The sequence below is a fragment of the Rhincodon typus genome, chromosome 3, assembly GCF_021869965.1.
Source record: "Rhincodon typus isolate 14 chromosome 3, sRhiTyp1.1, whole genome shotgun sequence".
Lineage (NCBI taxonomy): Eukaryota > Metazoa > Chordata > Chondrichthyes > Orectolobiformes > Rhincodontidae > Rhincodon > Rhincodon typus.
The window spans coordinates 22,663,608-22,682,400 of record NC_063334.1 but is presented as its reverse complement, the minus strand read 5'-3'; the positions used below and the strand labels follow the sequence as shown (position 1 = coordinate 22,682,400).

General features: G+C 38.8%; 1 protein-coding gene across 1 annotated transcript in view; it reads left to right on the top strand.

Annotated features, from left to right (window-relative positions):
* The window catches only part of LOC109936206 (centlein-like), a 211,266-nt gene that overhangs the window by 13,188 nt on the left and 179,285 nt on the right, over positions 1-18,793 (top strand). Inside the window, exon 2 of the mRNA XM_048595425.1 lies at positions 8,521-8,744. Coding sequence (XP_048451382.1) covers positions 8,541-8,744 — 204 coding nt within the window. The 5' untranslated portion in view covers positions 8,521-8,540. The remainder of the gene's footprint in view (positions 1-8,520; positions 8,745-18,793) is intronic.

Here is an 18,793-nt window from a genome sequence, read left to right as displayed (position 1 = left end):
TACAAATAGCAGTAACTTTGGTTATGTATCTCTATGGAATAAAACATTCAGTGATGTTGTATTCTGTAAAAATATTCTCTGAGATCTGATCTCTACCCTTTAGCATTATGCAGAAGCAAAAGATAATCCCATGTCAAAATTAACATTAGAAAGGTAGAATGATTAGGAAAATTTATAGATTTACATTGGATTTTAAATTCTCTGTAGGTAAAAGCAGAACCAAAATGAAAGTGTTAGGAAGTAACTGAATAGATAATTGAGGAAAGGAGAATGGAATTGAATGGAGGATTGGTGGATCATTGTTTCTGACAAGTAACCCTATCAAGCCAGTACAGTTGACCTCCTTTGTTCTCTAATTCATTGAATTATTGATAAATAAGGTTATCTTTTCAGAACATAAGATGGACAACACTTTTGGTAATAATTTGAAAAGAAGACATTAATTCAAAATTAATACACCTCAAACAATGAATGCTGCTCTCCTCCCAAGATACATACAGCAGATGTCAATGAAAGCAAGGAAACATCTTCCGGAAAGACTTCAATGAATATGACCCATATCATAAATGTAAAGATAAGTGTGAACATAAATGGTTAAGGAATCTGAGTTTCTTATCTTCTGAGATTATGGAGTTTATCCAGTTGGAATTAAATAACATCAATTGGAATTTTGGACTATACGTCCTGGTGCTGTGTGAGATTCTATCGGGTTGTGTAGAACTAACATGAAAATTTACTGACATTCATGGAACTATCACTCCTGGTCGTTGAGCACCATCAAGAATGTAGCAAGTTGGAAATTTTACCTGTTTGTTTTGGGAAAGATTTTAGTTTCTATTATGGTATTGATGCAAGGTCACATTTTGTTTACAAAGAGTTAATTACTAGACATACACAAATCATTCCAGCATGCTGGGCATATTAAGAGGAATTTTGGATGAACCAAATGGAAAATTTTCCATTCTCATGTGTTACATTAGTTTTCAGATTGCAGGGGGTTGTTGAGCCCAATCAATGGCAGTTTAAATGCAACAATGACTTTACCAATGCACTCAGAAAGGCATTTAGCTTCAAAGATGATCAGTGGTTCCATACCCAGTGAGGAGGATTTCTCATTCTTACTGGCAACTTTGCGTCTGACTATGCTAATCGTTATCACACAGCAGAGGATAGGAAACAATGAAAGTCAGTCTGTCTCTCTTTATCTCTCTCCCTTTATCTCTCTCTCTCTCTCTCTCACTCTCTCAATCCCTCCCCCCCATTTGCTTTCTTGCTTGCACTCTCTCTCTCTTTCTTGCTCTATATCTCATGCTGTTGCTGCATCAAACTCTGAACTGAGATGTAAAAACAAACAGCCTGAAGGAGAAATGATTCATTCTAGTTAGTTCAGCACTGCAAAGTTGTGCCTGCGTTCATCCCACAATGGGTTTGGGGTCATTTAATTTATTATGAGATGTGAAGTGACAGGGAATTAGTTAATAACCATATGAAAATTGCATTGTAGTCTTTCTAATTTGGCCTCATCTCTTCATACTTTTCAGTCAAAACTTCAATCCAACCTCCAAAGAGATAGAGTACATATAAAAATATATGCAATATCATATAATCAAGTGCACATAACAAATCTATAGTAAATATGCCTTAAATGGTTTCCCAAAATGGAATAACGATCACACTGAACATTAGGAAATTAAAAGAATTGATAACATTTGAATCATCTACATTTATGTGAACAAAACAAAACAACATTCCTTACCAGCGATGTTAACTCTATTTTCTCTCCGCTGGTATTACAGAACTAGAACATAGAACGGGACAGCATAGTACAGGTCCTTCGGCCCACGATGTTGTGCCAACCTATTATCCTACTCTAAGATCAAACTACCCTGCATACCCTACATTTTACTATCATCCATGTGCCTAACCAAGAGTTGCTTAAATGTCCCTAATGTATCTGATTCCACTACCACTGCTGGCAGCGCATTCCACGCACCCACTACTCTCTGTGTAAAGAACTCACCTCTGACATCTCCCCTATACCTTCCTCCAATCACCTTGAAATTATTCTCCCTCATAATAGCCATTTCCGTCCTTGGTAAAAGTCTCTGGCTATCCACTCTATGCCTCTCATTATCTTGTACACCTCTATTAAGTCACCTCTCATCCTTCTTCGCTCCAATGAAAAAAGCCTTAGCTCCCTCAACCTTTCGTCATAAAACCTGCCCTCCAGTCCAGGCAGCATCCTGGTAAATCTCCTCTGCACCCTGTCTAAAGCTTCCATATCCTTCCAATAATGAGGCGACCAGAACTGAACGCAATTTTCCAGGTGTGGTCTAACCAGGGTTTAATAGAGCTGCAGCATAACCTTGCAGCTCTTAAACTCAATTCCCATGCCAATGAAAGCCAATACACCATATACCTTCTTAATAACCCTATCAATTTGGGTGGCAACTTTGAGGGATCAATGGACGTGGACCCCCAAGATCCCTGTGTTTCTCCACACTGCCAAGAATCCTCCCATTAACCCTGTATTCTGCATTCAAATTTGACCTTCCAAAATGAATCACTCCACACTTTTCTGGGTTGAATTCCATCAGCCACTTCTTTGACCAGCTCTGCATCCTGTCAATGTCCTGTTGCAACCTACAACAGCCCACCACACTATCCACATCCTACCAACCTTTGTGTCATCAGCACACTTACTAACCCACCCTTCCACTTCCTCATCCAAGTCACTTATAAAGATCACAAAGAGCAGAGGTCCCAGAACAGATCCTTGCGGATCACCACTGGTCACCGAGTTCTAGGCTGAATACTTTGCATCTACTACCGCCCTCTGTCTTCTATTGAACACCCAATTCTGTATCCAGACAGCCAAATTTCCCTGAATCCCATGCCTCCTTACTTTCTGAATGAGCCTACCATGGGGAACCATATCAAATGCCTTGCTGAAATTTATATACACCATATCCACTGTTCTGCCTTCATCAATGTGTTTTGTCACATCTTCAAAGAATTCAGTAAGGCTGGTGAGGCATGACCTGCCCCTCACAAAGCCATGCTGACTATTTCTAATCAAATTGTGCTTTTCCAAATAATCATAAATACTATCTCAGAATCCTCTCCAATAATTTGCCCACCACAGAAGTAAGACTGACTGGTCTGTAATTCCCAAGATTATCCCTGTTCCCTTTCTTGAACAAGGGAATAACATTTGCCATCCTCCAATCATCTGGTTCTACTCCTGGACAGTGAGGATGCAAAGATCATCGTCAAAGGCGCAGCAATCTCTTCCCTTGCTTCCCATAGTAACCTTGGGTATATCTTGTCTGGCCCAGGGGACTTATCTATCCTCATGTTTTTCAAAATTTCTAGCACTTCCTTCTTCTTAACATCAACCTGTTTGAGCATATCAGCCTGTTTCATGCTGTCCTCACAAACTACAACTTCCCTCTCACTGGTGAATATTGAAGCAAAGTATTCATTAAGGACCTCCCCTACCTTCTCCTACTCCATGCACAAGGTCCCTACACTATCCCTGATCAGCCATCCTCTTGTTCCTCTCGTAAGCATAGAACGCCTTGGGGTTTTCCTTAATCCTACCTGCCAAGGCATTTTCATACCCCCTTCAAGCTCTCCTAAGTCCATTCTTCAGTTCCTTCCTGGCTACCTTGTAACCCTCTAGAGCCCTGTCCGATCCTTGCTTCCCCAACCTTAAGTAAACTTCCATCTTCCTCTTGACTATATGTTCTACATGTCTTGTCATCCAAGGTTCCTTCACCTTACCATCCCTTCCTTGCCTCAGTGGGACAAACCTATCCAGCACTTGTAGCAAGTGCTCCCTAAGCAACCTCCGCATTTCTATTGTGGATTTCCGTGACAACATCCATTCCCAATTTATGCTCTGCAGTTCTTGCCTAATAGCATTGTCATTCCCTCTTTCCCATACCATCTGCAACTGTTGAGTTTCTCCAGAAATTTCAGTTTTCTTTTGGTAAAAATATCATGCCTTACCTGGGTTCTGAGAGATTTTCAGTGAGAACGTGTGAATCTATAGGGTGAACGCACCTCATGGCATTCTTGTGTTGTGACCTTTACAAGAGCAATGTACTGCTAGTCAAACTCGATGCCTTTTAGTGTAAATGTGTTGATAGAATCACCAAATGTCCAATTTATTTACTTTTGAAGGAGTATCCAAACTAAAAGAGACTTTCACCAGGCTTCTTTAATGAACTCAAAATAATCTGTTTATTGTAAAACAAAATTTATTCTTAAAACAAATTGCAAACACTGGTTCATACCTAACTTATGATCTGGAATTAGAACTATAGCACCTTAATTTCAAATACAGCCACATTTACACAATACAAATGCCAACAGTCTCTGTAGAGAGTAGTTTTTTTTTGTTGAAAAAAGAACTCTGTTCCAAAGGTCTGCAAACAAAGGATAGTATTTTGGCTTTGCATGGCCCACTGGGTTTCTTGTTGATGAAATTGAATTGCTGACAGTTGTAAACTAATCTTCAGTTCTGATTGAAATCAGTCTGGATACAAAGATTTGGAAAGTGGCAACAGCTCACATTTTATGATTTTAAAAGTAATAAGAAATATTGTTGTCTGGAAACTTTATCAAGTTCTCAGAAAATTTTGAGAGAGACAGGGAGAAAGACTTACAGTTCTTGGTGTTTTCTTTCTTATGACTTCTTAGATCTGTGAAAACAGAAAACAGATTGCTGGGCAACCATCATCAGAGAGGCATCCAAAGCCTTTAGAAAACCAGTTTTTCTGGCAATTAATGGCCATAATCCCAATCTTGTGTCTCCTTAAAAGGTTTGCTTGTTTTCTCCCCCAAAGTCATTTGATTTCTGTAAGAAGCAGGTAAACCACTTGTTGACTTAAACTGTTGACTTCACTTCCAAGAAAACACATGGTTAGAAATTCTTTTCAATCCAGAAAGTGCCCGAACAATTTCATATCTTCCAGTTTTCCACCGAGTCCACAAATATTTATATTTGAATTCCCAACACAAGGTTATGATGCTTCATTACCTTGAAAGCTATCAAGTGAGCAACATGGCTGTGTGATCTGACTGACACAAAAGAGGCAAGGTACCCCACATGTGTAAGTCAGATTGGTTAATAAAGTCAAGATAGTTTCTTTGAATCAGGGATGTTCAAGCTGATGTCTTTTCGATACTAAAGATAGCTATATTCATAGTATTTGTAGTACTTGTAATCGTGTTTATTATAGTTTGTTAGCAGGAGTTCTTTATCTAATATCTGTAAGAGAGAAAGTGAGAGTCACGGAAATTAGGATTACATAGTTATTCAACACAGAAGCAGCCAAGTAAGTGTTTCATTTTAGATGTAAAATTTTACGAAGCTCAAGGCAAAAGTGAGATTTCACTCTTCTGGTGCAAATATTGCTACCAGCACAAAAACTGAAGCCAGGAGCAGAGGTAAGTACCTCTGCAAACAGATCTGTTTCACTCTAATACCCCAGAAGACTAATCCCATCTTCCCAGATTCAAGTGAAGCAATCAGTTCATGAGATGATAAAAGCATTGCTCACTTCAGGAAAGAAGACTGTAATCTCTTCAATAGACTGTCGAATGTTGTTAACCTTGATTATATTAGAAATATAATACTGAACTAATCTCATCAGTGTTAGTTACAGATCTTAATTTAAATTTAGAATTCAAAGTCATTATTTTGACACATCTAATTTGTCTTTGTAACCTTACAACATTGGTTAATTAACTCTATCTGCTGTTTATTTTGTGTGCTGGAATGTTAAACTCAGGTGTCAATTGTATTTCTGAGCTTGTTAATAATTATCTAATGACTTGATTTGCAGCTTTTTCTTTAATAGTTTTGAGAGAGGATTAATTCTTTCAGCTTGTGCTTTTCCTTGTTGGGGTTGATAGTGCAATTTTCAATGCAGCCTGAGAGACCATCATTGCAAATCCATTACAAATCCATTAATTAAAGATAAATTGCTTACCATATTTGAATTGTCTGTATAAGAACAATAGCAACTTGTATTTATAATAGCACCTTCTGCCATAGGCTCTGCACAAGAGTGTTATTAAGCAGAATTTGACAATACGCTACTTAGCTGATATTAGGATAGATAATGAAAAGGTTGGTTGTAGAGATAGGGTTCAAGGTGAACATTGAAGAAGAAATAAGAGGTGGCGAGTTTTGGGAGGGAATTTTAGAGTTTTGAGCTGAAGGCATGGCCACCGTTGGTGAAGTGATGAATATCAAGGATGCTCAAGAGGCCAGAATTAGTGTAGTGCAGTTAACTCAAAGTATCATAGAGTTGGAGAAGGTTGCATAAGTAAGGAAAGACAAGGCCATGGGGGGATGGAAAACAATTTCAAGAATTTTAAAATTGAGCTGTTGATAGACAGCAAGCCTGTATAGGTCAGAGAGCACATGAATGATAAACATAGTTGACTTAGTGTGAGTTAGGAGACAGGCAGCAGAGTTCTGGATCACTTTTATGGAGGGTGCAAGTTTAGAGGCCAGCGAGGAATCTGTTGGACCAGTAAAGTCTAGAAGCAGCAGTCGTTTTATAGTATTTTATCCCAAGTTTCATGTTCTTAAAAAAGCAAGAGTTAGCCAGATTTTTGATTCAGATGAGGGGCAGCATGGTGCACCAGTAAAAATGATAGGGGTGTCTTTTTATATTGAAGTTCTAACCTCTCCTCCTACCTTCAATGTTGATAAATTTGTAGTTTCTAGTTATTGACCTTCAAACTAGTGGAATTATCTTGCTTCTGTTTCCCAAGTCAAAAGTGAATATGCAAAAAAGAAAAAGAAACACATCCTCCATATTAATTCTATCCTCCTGACCCTTTCAAACTAGCAATACAACTATTGTATACTTATCTTTAAAGCATCTTCTCTGTTGTCCGGCTCAGTACGATTAATCTTTTTTGAATTTCATTCTTATTTGAAGATTCATTGTGAGGGCTTTCTCTTCGTAGCCTATACCACCACCCTGAGAGACTCTAAACTCATTGAAATTCATCCCTGGCTGTCTCCTCTTTCTCGTCTACATTCTGCCCCTCTGCAACATCAAGTAAAGTCATGAATTTGACTTCAGCACCCAGCTCCACCTTTCCATCATTACTCTTGAGCACCCATTGCCACTGTTCTGTATGATTTATTATCATGACTTAGATAAATCATAAACATTTCCAATTTTACACTGAAAAGAATCAGGTCATTTCCTTCTGTGTTTATCCGAAACTCTACTGTTGCCACCAATTTCAACTCCTTCTTCAGCCACTGTCACAGGTTGAACCAGCCTGCTCGCACCTACGGTTGCCTTTTTGTCATAGATCTGAGCTTCCCACATTTTAATTTCCCTCACAAGTCAATTTATTTACACTTTGGTAATATTGCTGTCGTTTACATCAAGATCTGCTAGCTATTTACCTATTCTTGTAAAGCTCAGCTTATTTGAAATAATCTCCCCGTGTCCCTTTTACAATAAGGAATGCTTGTCCATCATACCTCTCCTCAAAGTTTTGCATTTGTTCCCAATCCCTGAACATTACATTTTTAAAATTTTTCACCCCTCCTTATCTCTGTAACTATGGAGCATCCTAATTTTAACTCTTTAAATGTCTCCATTCTCTGATGTCAGCACCATCAACCTATGTCAGTCCACTGTTCATACATCCAGTGGGACTATACTGTTGATAATAAAGATCTCAATCTTGAATCTCAATCACACCAAACCTTTCTACTCTTCCATATCCTTAAGACAGATCTCTTTGACTTGGCTTTGTACCATCCCTTAAAATATTTTCTCCTTTGGCCACTGCAAACCACTTTGGGACTTTTCCCAACATTAAAAGTACTATCCAAATGCAAGTCCAAAGAATACGTTTTTTGTGGGGAGGTTAATTAATGTTTAAGCAGTGAGGTTAATTAGTATTTAAATAATCAACAAATAATTTAATTGCAGCTTTCAAAGTTATTGACTGGAGGATTGCTTTTCTTTACTTGCACTTTTTTGCACTGTATGTTTTTATTCCTCTCAGTAATGCACCTTGGAATTCTTTTTCAGCTGTGGAGAATGATGAATCACTGTTGGAGAAAAATAACCTGCCATTGTATCTCAAACAATAGATGGTGTTAATTTGAAATTTTGATATTAATGTTGGCCTATAGGTTTCATGTTGGTCATAATTAATGTTTGTGTTAGTAATACTTACTTTTTCTGTTCAGACTTTAAACATTCCTTTCTTGGAGTAAACAAAATATCTTATTGAAATGTGTAAATTGCAAATGATTATTTCATTTTCAATTATTTGTGTTTATAAAGTCCCATGTAAGATTTTGCTTTGGTTCTGCAATTAACTGATTACATTTAGTACAGTTACATAGCATAGTAATCGGAATTCTGTCAAGTAACTTTGGTTAAAAAGTGTCACCCCTTGCAAAAACAGGGGAGAGTGTTTCAAATTAACAATATCTGTTGTTCTCTTTGTTTTAAACTTTAGTGAGGAAACAGAAAACCAGAATGCTTGCCGTGCCAAAGCAGAGCATTTCGATCATTGCCTTACAGCAGCGTCTAATATCACTGCAGCAACAGGTTGCTGTTACTCAGAACGGAAAAAAAGCAGCCTTAAACACTGTAAATGAACTGAAACAGAACAATCAAAAATTAACAGCTCAATTGACTTTGGTGAACCAGAAACTTCAAGTCAACAAACAGACAATTCAGGTATGTTTAAAGTCAGGGATAGATTGAATGATCACAGCAGTATGATACTATCAGATTGGAGTTATGTGTTACAGTGTTAAAAGCTAACCGATTCACCAAGCCCAATGCTATTACACTAATAGATCATGGTACTGTATACTGATTTATTGTGCTTCTCCAAATCAATATTACCATTTAATCATGCAATGTATTATGTAATATGTAATGCAAATTGAAAAACTGATACAGCCGTCACTAAAATTAGATCCTATTCATTCACTGGAAAGTTATGAAGTCTCAGTATTACGAGTGTAAGACATTGCTGCTAGCAACATCATCTAGTTCCAAGATGTTCATATTCTTTGATATATTGTAAATTCTGTGGAAAAATGACTTAGTGACTAATAATGTTTTGGTTGGATTTATTTTCATAAATTAATTCAGTGACGGATAAGAGGAACACCGCTTCCAGTTGGGACCTGACAGACTCAATAATCTGAAATAAAACAGTTCCCTAAATAGTTTTTCCCTGGATTTGACCTCACTAGAAAAACCAAACAGTGTTGAAGTGAGCAAACAATAGTAATTGTCGTACTAACTTGTAAAGGAGAGAGTTCTTCCAAGAGAAGATGTTTAATATGCAGAATGCTCCTCATTGAAAAGTTGTACAAAAAAAGTTTTGACATTCTCTAAATATAATATACAGAACCTCAAAACTATCTTTCTCGGGTCTTTCTACACTGTGTCCCAAAGCATCTCTGCTGAGTGTTGGGTGCACTGGAATGAATGGTCTCACACTCAGTTCCAGTTCATAACAAAGCCATGATTCCCAATACGTCCAGTCAAATCAATTGGAGCTTCTTCCCTGCCTTGTTAGCAGAACAGGGATCTATTCTAGTGAGACCCATAGAGGTAAACATTCAAAATGCTGACAAATAGTTATTCATTTTCCATAGATACAGTGCACCTTGAATGAAAAGGCACTGCACCTAAATCTTTCTACCACTTCAAATTATGATAGATTTTCCTGACATTTTGGTGGATGAGTGATAGCAAAGAGGCCAGTTGTTCATCATCAATGTTGGCATCAGCTCATAAATGACCTTGAACCAAATCTTGAGTTGCAGATCCAATTGCAAATATTACGCATGAAGTCACTGTTCAGGGATGGATGAAGGCATTGACGTTGGAGCAAGTTCACTTATCCTATAATGACATTATCTTGTTTTCAAATTTTGAGATTTTTTTTTAAAAGGTGATGGTAATCTGCATTCTGTAGTTCATTTCGTCTAGGTATACCTGCATTACTGTTAGGATTTTAACCAAGTGAAATGAAGGAACAGCAATACATTTCCAAGATAGGAAAGGAAATTACTTGATGGAGACCTTGCAGGTGATGTTCCCATTGCATCTGCTGGTTTTGTTCTTCTAGATTGTAGTTGTCGTGGGTTTTTAAGGTGCTGTCTGAGGAGCCATGGTGAATACCGGCAGTGCACCTTTGATTGGTACACTCTGCTGCCACTGAGCATCGGTGATGGAGGTGAATGTTTGTGAGTGTTGTGCCAATCACATGGACTGTTTTACCCTGGTTTTCTTTTTAATTCATTCACTTGTGGGGCGTGGATGTTGAGAAGGTGGTGGTGAGCTGCCTTCTTGAATCACTGAAGTCCATGTGATACAGGTAGACCCACAAGGTGGTGGTGTTCCTATGCATCTGCTGCCCTTGTCCTCCTGGGTGGAAATAATCACGGGCTTGGAAGGTGTGTCTAAAGACCTTTGGCGAATTTCTGCAGAGCATCTTGTAGATAGTGCACATTGCTGCCACTGAACATCAATTTTGGAGGGAGTGGATGCTTGTGGGTATGGTGCTAATCAATTGAGTGTTGGAGCTGTACTCAATTAGCCAAGTGGGTAATATTCCATCACACTCCTGACTGGTGCCTTATAGTTGGTGGACAGGCTTTAGAGAGTCAAGAGTTGAGTTATTCCCTTCAGTATGCCTATCCTCTCACCTGTTCTTGTATCCACTGTGTTTAAATGATGAGTCCAGTTAGGCTTTTGGTAACCCAAGATGTTGATAGTGGGGAATCTAGAAATGACAATAATGTTGAACATCAAAAGTTGATGGCTTGATTTCTTCTTTTTGGCGCTGTTCATTGCTTGGCGCTTGCATGGTGTTAATGTAACACAATCTGTGTTCTTGGGCATATAAAATCAGAATTTTCCTCCTCGTTAGCTGCCAACTAAGGGTGATGAGTAGTTGCTGCCCAGACTGGTTTTGAGCCACCAGATTCAAATACTTCTCCTCTGGCCACAGCTCTAAACAGGAATTCGCATGTGACGCCAGGAGTTTGATAAGGCGAGCTTATTTGAGACACTGACCATATGTGACTTTGTGCAGATGAAGAGCATGTCAACTCTCTTCACCACTCTTGCTCTTCCTAACCCTTTTGCCCCTACTTCAAAGTATAGCTGTCACTACAACTGTTGCACAATGAAGTTGGAAGTTGGTTTCTTGATGACTAATGAAATGGTTTGTGAATGTAATAAACATTGAAATACTGAATAGAGCTGGCAACATCTATGGATCATAAAGACAAGTTTAGGTTTCAGATTAATTCCTGTCAGAATTAGAAGTACTTTGAGATGCAACCATTTTAAAGTTTGGCAGAGAAAAAGAGAATACACCAAAACAGAAGGCTCCAACAGAATGGGAGGCAAGAAAGACTCGATTTCAAAACACAAAAACAATTGGTCAAGGAAAGAAACAAAGCATGTGTGTAGAGGAGGCGTAAATAAGAACATGGGATCATCAGCAACAGTTATATCCTAAAAACAAAATAACATAAAAATGTTTAAAAAAAGGAAAGTAAATGTAGAAAGTGGTTATAATTATTGACCTCAAAGTTGAGTCTGAAAGGCTGTCAAGTTCTTAATGAAAGATGCAGTTCTGGATTTCAAACTTACGTTGAACTTCTTTGGAACAATGTGATTAGTGTGATGGGTCAAGGACTGAAAGGTCAGAGTTGGAGTGGGCTTAGAGACATAAAATGACAAATGACAGGGCCGTGCTTTTGTATTGAACTAAACTGCATATTCTGTAATCTCCCAGTTCATATGTGATATCCTTAATTTAGAGGGCATTGCTTCATGAGTCGAGAATACAGTGACTAAATAGAAATAAACAAAATAAATTGAATAAATTGTAAGAAAGTTGCTGTTTCTCTTGGAAGGAGTGTTTGAGGCTTTTGGTGGTGTGGGGAAAGGAGGTTAAAGGGCTGCAGTTGTTGCATCTCTTGCACATGAATGGATATGTTTTGTGGAGTGTTAGGCGTGACGGAGGAGTGACCCAAGGTGTCATGAAAGGAATAGTATATTCAGAAAAGGGAAATGTATTTGTGACATCAAGTTAAAGGAGTGAAAACAGGGAAAGAGATCCACTGAAGTAGCAGCTGGTGGGGTGGGACAAGGAGAACCCAGAAATAGCTTTTGGTTGGAGGAGAAGTGGGCAGAACAGAATTGTGGGGAATGGGATATTTGCAGTCAAGGACCTTGTCAACCACAGTGTTGGAGATGTGGTGGGGCTGTTTTTTGTTTGAAGATAAAGGAAGAGATATCTGTATGTATAGCAGGTTGAATCATCATAACAGATGTGATGGAGATGAAGAAACTGGTAAACTTAGAGTCTTTATAAAAAGTGGGTGTGAGAAAATGCGTTGAGGTAATTGTATGATTTGATGGAAGGTCAGCATTCCACAGGGACCATGCCCTCCTCAACACCCTGGTCCACTCTCCATCACTCCAAACACTTCCTCACATGCTCCGGCACCTTCCCATGTGATTATAGAAGTTATAACACTTGTCCATTCCCACCTCCTCCCTCACAGTCCAATGCTCCAAAAACATCTTCCAGGTGAGGCAATGTTTTATTTGTATTTCTTTCAGTCTGGTCTGCTGTATTCATTACTCACAATATGATATCCTTTACATTTGGTGACTGCTTTGTGGAACACGTCCACTCTATCTGCATGAATGTTTCCAACCTTCCAGTTGCTTGCATGTCAATAAGGCTAACATTTGCGTCCTTGTCCTGCCAGAGCGTTCCAACAAAACTCAACACAAGCTGGAGGAGGAATACCTCATTTTCTGTTTGGGCACTTTACAGCTTCCTGGATCAATACTGAGTTTTCCCAACTTCAGAGTATGACCTCTGTTCTCCAATTTTCCTGCAACAACTTTCCCAGGCTGTGACTTTGCTCTTAGCAGAATGGACCCATTTTCTCCTTTCCACGCCTAACATTTGCACCTGTTTTACATACCTATCACCCCTTTACCATCATTATCACTGTCTTTGTCTTTTGCTCTGGGCACCATCACAATCTCTTCCTCTTGTTCCTCCTCCTCCTCCTCTTCCTCTATCACAAGCGTTAAAACCACCATTTTTGAGCTCCTCTCAGTTCCTAGCAAGAGTCATACTGGACTTGAAACATTAGCTGTGCTCTCTCTGCCCAAATGCTGCCAGATCTGCTGAGTTTCTCCAGTACTTTCTGATTTTATTTCAGATTTTTAGTATTTACAATACCTTGTTTTCATGCACTGTTGTTGACTAAGGATAAGAGTGAGTCCAAATATTCTGTTGTGTCTGGTCTTCCACCCCACCACACTTCTACCCCTTGTCCATCAAGTCAAACCTCACCTATGGTTTTCTCGAACACTGAACCTTGATCTATCGCTTGATGAAACCCAGAGAATGCTTGAAATACCAAGTAGATCATGTTGCATCTGTGAAGACAGATCTGTGACCTTTGTTAGACCTGCACTTGTAGTTTTGTTTGACACTATTTTTGTCCTTTAGCAAATGCAGAAATCTGTTTGAAGATATTTGAAATTTTTTGTAATCAGTGTTAGTGCAGAAGGCAAAGCGGTTGAAAGAATTGGGGGCTTATGTCTTATGAGAGACATAAGGACATGATAAGACTGAACAAAAAACTAAAGAACTGCAGATGCTGGAAATCAGAAATAATATCAGAAATGCTGGAACACCTGAAGTCTTGAAGAAGGGTTACTGGACCCAAACATTAACTCTGCTTTCCCTCCACTGATGCTGCCTGATGTACTGAGTTTTTTCCAGCAATTTCTCTTTTTGTGACATGATTAGACTGTCTTGGTGGTGGTGGAGGGTTAGAGATGCTAGGCAACGTTGGAGAGAGGTCTGTAATATATTGCTAGTCGAGTTTGCATGGATGATAAGGTTCAGCAGAAATGTAAATTCAGACTAGAATGGGATGGGTAATGGAGATGAAGGTTATAATCACTGTGGCTGCTGACTTGTGAGGGAAGAAAAGAAGTAGATTTCTTGAGTAGAAACTTGATATATGGTTCAGGATGGGGAGGGGTGAGGGAAGGGGCTGTTGCTGTATAGCCAGTGAGGATTTAATGCAGAGCCAAGAGGGGTGGAACAAAGTAAAAAAAAGTTAAAACATTTGAAGGATAAGAAGTTACCAAGTGCAGCTGATAAATAATTGGAGAATGTGATTTAATGACATCTGGCTGGATACACTGCTGACAAATTATTTTTCTTGTTAATAACTTTACTACTGTAATTGATGATTTTCAAGCTTTGAATGTGTGATTGTTTTGTTTTAGTTTAATTTTACCATAGTAAATAAGCAAGAATTAGCGTTGAACTGTAAATGAGAATAGAGGTTTTTATGGTTTGTCTACATAACAATAGCCTCTGTATTTTATAATTGAGCATTCACCTGATCATAAATCTGAGAAATATAATCAGGTGCCACATAAATGCCAAGACTTCCTTTTATACAACACTGATGAATTGCATGTGATGGAATTAAACATAAAATTGAAAAGGGTTATAACGATTCTGGAACAGATGGACTTCATTAGATCAGAATTTTGAGTAAGAGGAAGAACAAGATGAAATGTGGGGTGAAGGGTGCATCTTCCTCAAATCTGGAACACATTTTATACAAACTGACCCCTGAGTAATGAGCTATTTGTGTGAAAGTAGGTGAGAAACACTTCTGGTGCCAGCTCCTAGTGAAATCCCAAAATACATAATCTGCGCCGGTGTTGTCCTTTATCCAGTAGACAGACTAAACAACCAGTTTGAATCACACTTCATTAATATAGCGAGCCCATGTAACATTTAAAAAGAATTGTGTGCAGGAAGTTTTTACTCATGATACAATGATGACAATGATTTGTTAGATTTAACCATCCCTTTTCTTTGTGCACATTTATACAATACATAGGTTTCATATGGTGGCCCATGGCAATATTTTCAGTATACAGGTAGAACATTACCTTTTGAAAAAAAATTCCCTGTATGGCTCATTTTTCATGTATGAATTTGCCCAGTGAGGATTGTTACTGTTGAGCACATTTTATATATTTGTAGTGGTGACCTTCACTCCTCCTATCTATTTAGGGACAAAGACCAAAGGTGAGAGCTGTAAGCACTCCCATAGCATACTTATCCAAATGCATTCCAGGAGTGTGTGAGGAATATCTTTTTCAGGGAAATGTGTTTGTTGTAGAAGCAGGCTGTAATCTAGTAGACAGAGAGCCGCTGTAGCTTTAAACAAAGTCATTGTACTTCTTTCATAGTCATTTTAAAAACTTGAGTGACAGGTGCTGAAGGAAGACTCCTGGAAAATACACAAATTAAGTAGACTGTAAGAGACTTGTATTTCTAGTTCTTAACATCTGTTTATGAAGAAAAATAGGCTGGTAATATCAGCTGGCCTTTGCAATTTGGTAGTAAATTCCCATTGGGATCAGCTTGAGTTGTAATTGGTCTCTCTGTAAGTCTGACAACAAAGACGCCGACCCCCTTTACCAGCAGTTCTGGAAATGGTGTAAATGCTGCAATCCTCTGGGTCTTAACTGTGCAGATCATATCACGACTATTTACTCTATCTTGGGACTATCTTATCTTGACACAGAGATTAATTATCAAAAAGACTTTAAGCATCGCACTCAGACACTGATCAGGATACAGCATCAGATTTAATAATATTAAAGAATTCACATCTGCTGTAATGGACTGATAGCCTGGGAGATGATTATAGCTGCACAGCACAATAAAGCCTGTGACATCTATACTCAACATGTAGTTGAAAGCCTGCAGTTACTTCTATTTTGAATTGTGGGTGTTCTCCTTGGATTTATGGTACACTTTAGCTTGAGGGTTTTTAACTGGAAATTCAACAAATCAAACTTGTCATACTTCAGACCTGCTTAAATACCTCTAATGTGGAGCTATGGCTTTGTTTCTGTGCACTTCATGAAAAATCTATAACCTGCTCTTTCTGAAGATATTCCAGAGGAACAGCATTCTTGTTGGACTGCATCTGTTCACAGCTAAAGATCATCAAAACTTAAAGTAACATGAAATTACATTTCAAAAGATAAACCAGAGTGCTGTTGAGTCTTTTATGGGCCCAGAAATAAATATGGTGACTAATTCTCGGAGTCTGGCTGTCACCTTGTGTGACTTAAATGGATTTAAAATTCTTTCAATTTTATGGCTGGGCTCGGAGGGGAATACTGTGAAAGAGGAATTTTGATGGTTTTGAAATCTATTCTTTTAAGGTTACGGTTTGCTCCCAGCTGTAGTAACTGTTGTTTTGAGTCTCCATGAGCTAGTTTAAAATCAGGGCCATGCAGCCTTCGCTCAGCTATCCACCCGTGATCAGATGTTTTATAGCCCTCAGAATAGCAATAATATGAAGAGATACAAGGGAGTTTGGCTGCACTATTTTCCAGGGAAAATCAAAATCACTGATAAAATTTTAGCTTATGCAGCGCAAGAAGAATTGCCTTCAGTGAGGAGTTTTGCATGTGTATTTAATAATTTTAAATTACAGGTAGTTCTTTGTTCAACAGCAAGGAAATCCACCATTTTGTTTTATTTCTAATAATTTTATGCCTATAAAAATCATCTATAATATGTGATAACTCATGGGTCCATGAAGTAAATCAGTTTTGAACAATAATTTTATCACTTCATTATCGTGTCTTTTTTCAGGTTTTACCAAACTGTATCTAAAGGGATAGACAATATTCTAACCTGTCAGCATGGTCAATCAATAATTTATAAAATTTGCTTCAAAAAGTGTTAACGTAATATTTCTAGACATATTTAAATCATGTGGTACTGTATCACCACAAGTTGCTCCCCACACTGATAGATCTGTCACTATCTTTGGTTTATAAGTGTGTTATGTAGCTCTTAATTGTGCCTTATGCAACTCAATATTGGAAGGGCAAAATCTATAATTGTACTGCAGGATGTTTTTTACTATTTAAGTGGACATAAGACAAATATGATTTACTGTCATTTTTATCATACACTTGCAATGCATGTTTGTGAAGGGAGTGAATATTAATGACTGGGCATCAATCAAATTTTTGCTTTGCCCTGGATGGTATCAAACTTCTTAAATGTTTTTGAAGTAGCATGTAGTCCAATGAGTGATGAATATTCCATTAAATCTATCATTTGAACCTTGGAAGAAGGTTGGAGGGTCATTGTTGTAGTCTAAGTGATGGTACAGCTGGTCCACTTCTGGTCAATGGTTAGCTTGGATGATGTGATGATTACGAACTCAACAGTACTGAGGGGGTCAGGGCAGTTCTTTCAGTCTTCCCTTGTTAGTGATGTTCAGTGCTTAGGCCATGTAAAAGTTACCTGTCATTTCTCTGTCAAAGAATGGGCTGCTTCATTCATAGAAGGGTTGCGAAATGGAACTAAAAACTATAAAATCAGCTGGAAATATCCTCTGTCTTGATCTTGTAACATAAGGAAAATCATTGATTAATCAGCTCAATAAGTAATTGAAAGATCAGCCATTTTGGTACAGGTTGGAGATTGAACTTGAAATCTTTTCTGGTTAATTCAATTTAGCACCACATAGAGTGCAATAACCCAATTAGCTATGGGAAGAACCTCATTAAAGGTTTAGTCCTCACTTGCCACACCATTAACTTCCACATCCAAAAGATTGGAAGCTGCCATTTTCATCACCTCAAATGGGAGACCACGACCAGGCACATATTCCCCTTCCTTCTCTTGTCAGCATTCCACAGGGACTGTTTCATCTAGGACACTCTGGTCCACTCCTCCTCCATTCCCAACATTTCCTCACACTCCCATTTTGCTTTCCCATGCAATCACAAAAGATGTAATACCTACCCATTTACCTTCTGTCTCCTGACCATCCAAGGCCCCAGACAAACCTTCTAGATGAAGCTGCGATATACCTGTAATTCATTCAATTTAGTTGACTCTGTTTGCTGTTTGCAATGGGATCTCCCCTATACTGGGGAGACAAAATGCAGACTTGGGGACCGCTTTGTAGAACGTAGACTCTGCCTGCAAAAATGACTCTGAGCTTCCAGTGGCCTGCCAGTTCAATGCTGTGTTTCCTGGCCAACATTTCTGTCACAGGCCTGCTGTGGTGTTCCACAGTCTCAGTGCAAACTCGAAGAACAACATCTCATTTTCAGTTCGGGGACCTTCAGCCTCTAGGACGTAACATTGAGTTCAGTAACTTTACAGCCTGATTCTGTTCTTCCATGTTTTTTTACCCACCCACACCCAGTCCTGCAATGACATGGGTTGCCTTTAGCACAGTCACCCATTCTCACGTACTCCAAGGCCCATTATCACGATATATGGGTTGTATTCAGCACAGCCAACCCATTTTCTCACTCTTAGCTATAATTATCTATTATTGAGTTTTTCCTTCTGTCATGGCCTGCTGTGCATACTCTCCTTGCTCACCTATTTATTTCATATCACTCGCTGTCTGGGCTCCATCTCCACATATCCGCTTACTTCTGCACCAACACACGCACCAACACGCACACACACACACGCGAACATACACACACCAACGCGCACACACACCAACGCGCACACACGCCAACACACACACGTGCCAACACACACACACACACCTACACACACCAACGCACACACACCCCAACACACACACACACCCCCCCAACACACACCCCAGCGCACACACACCAACGCGCAC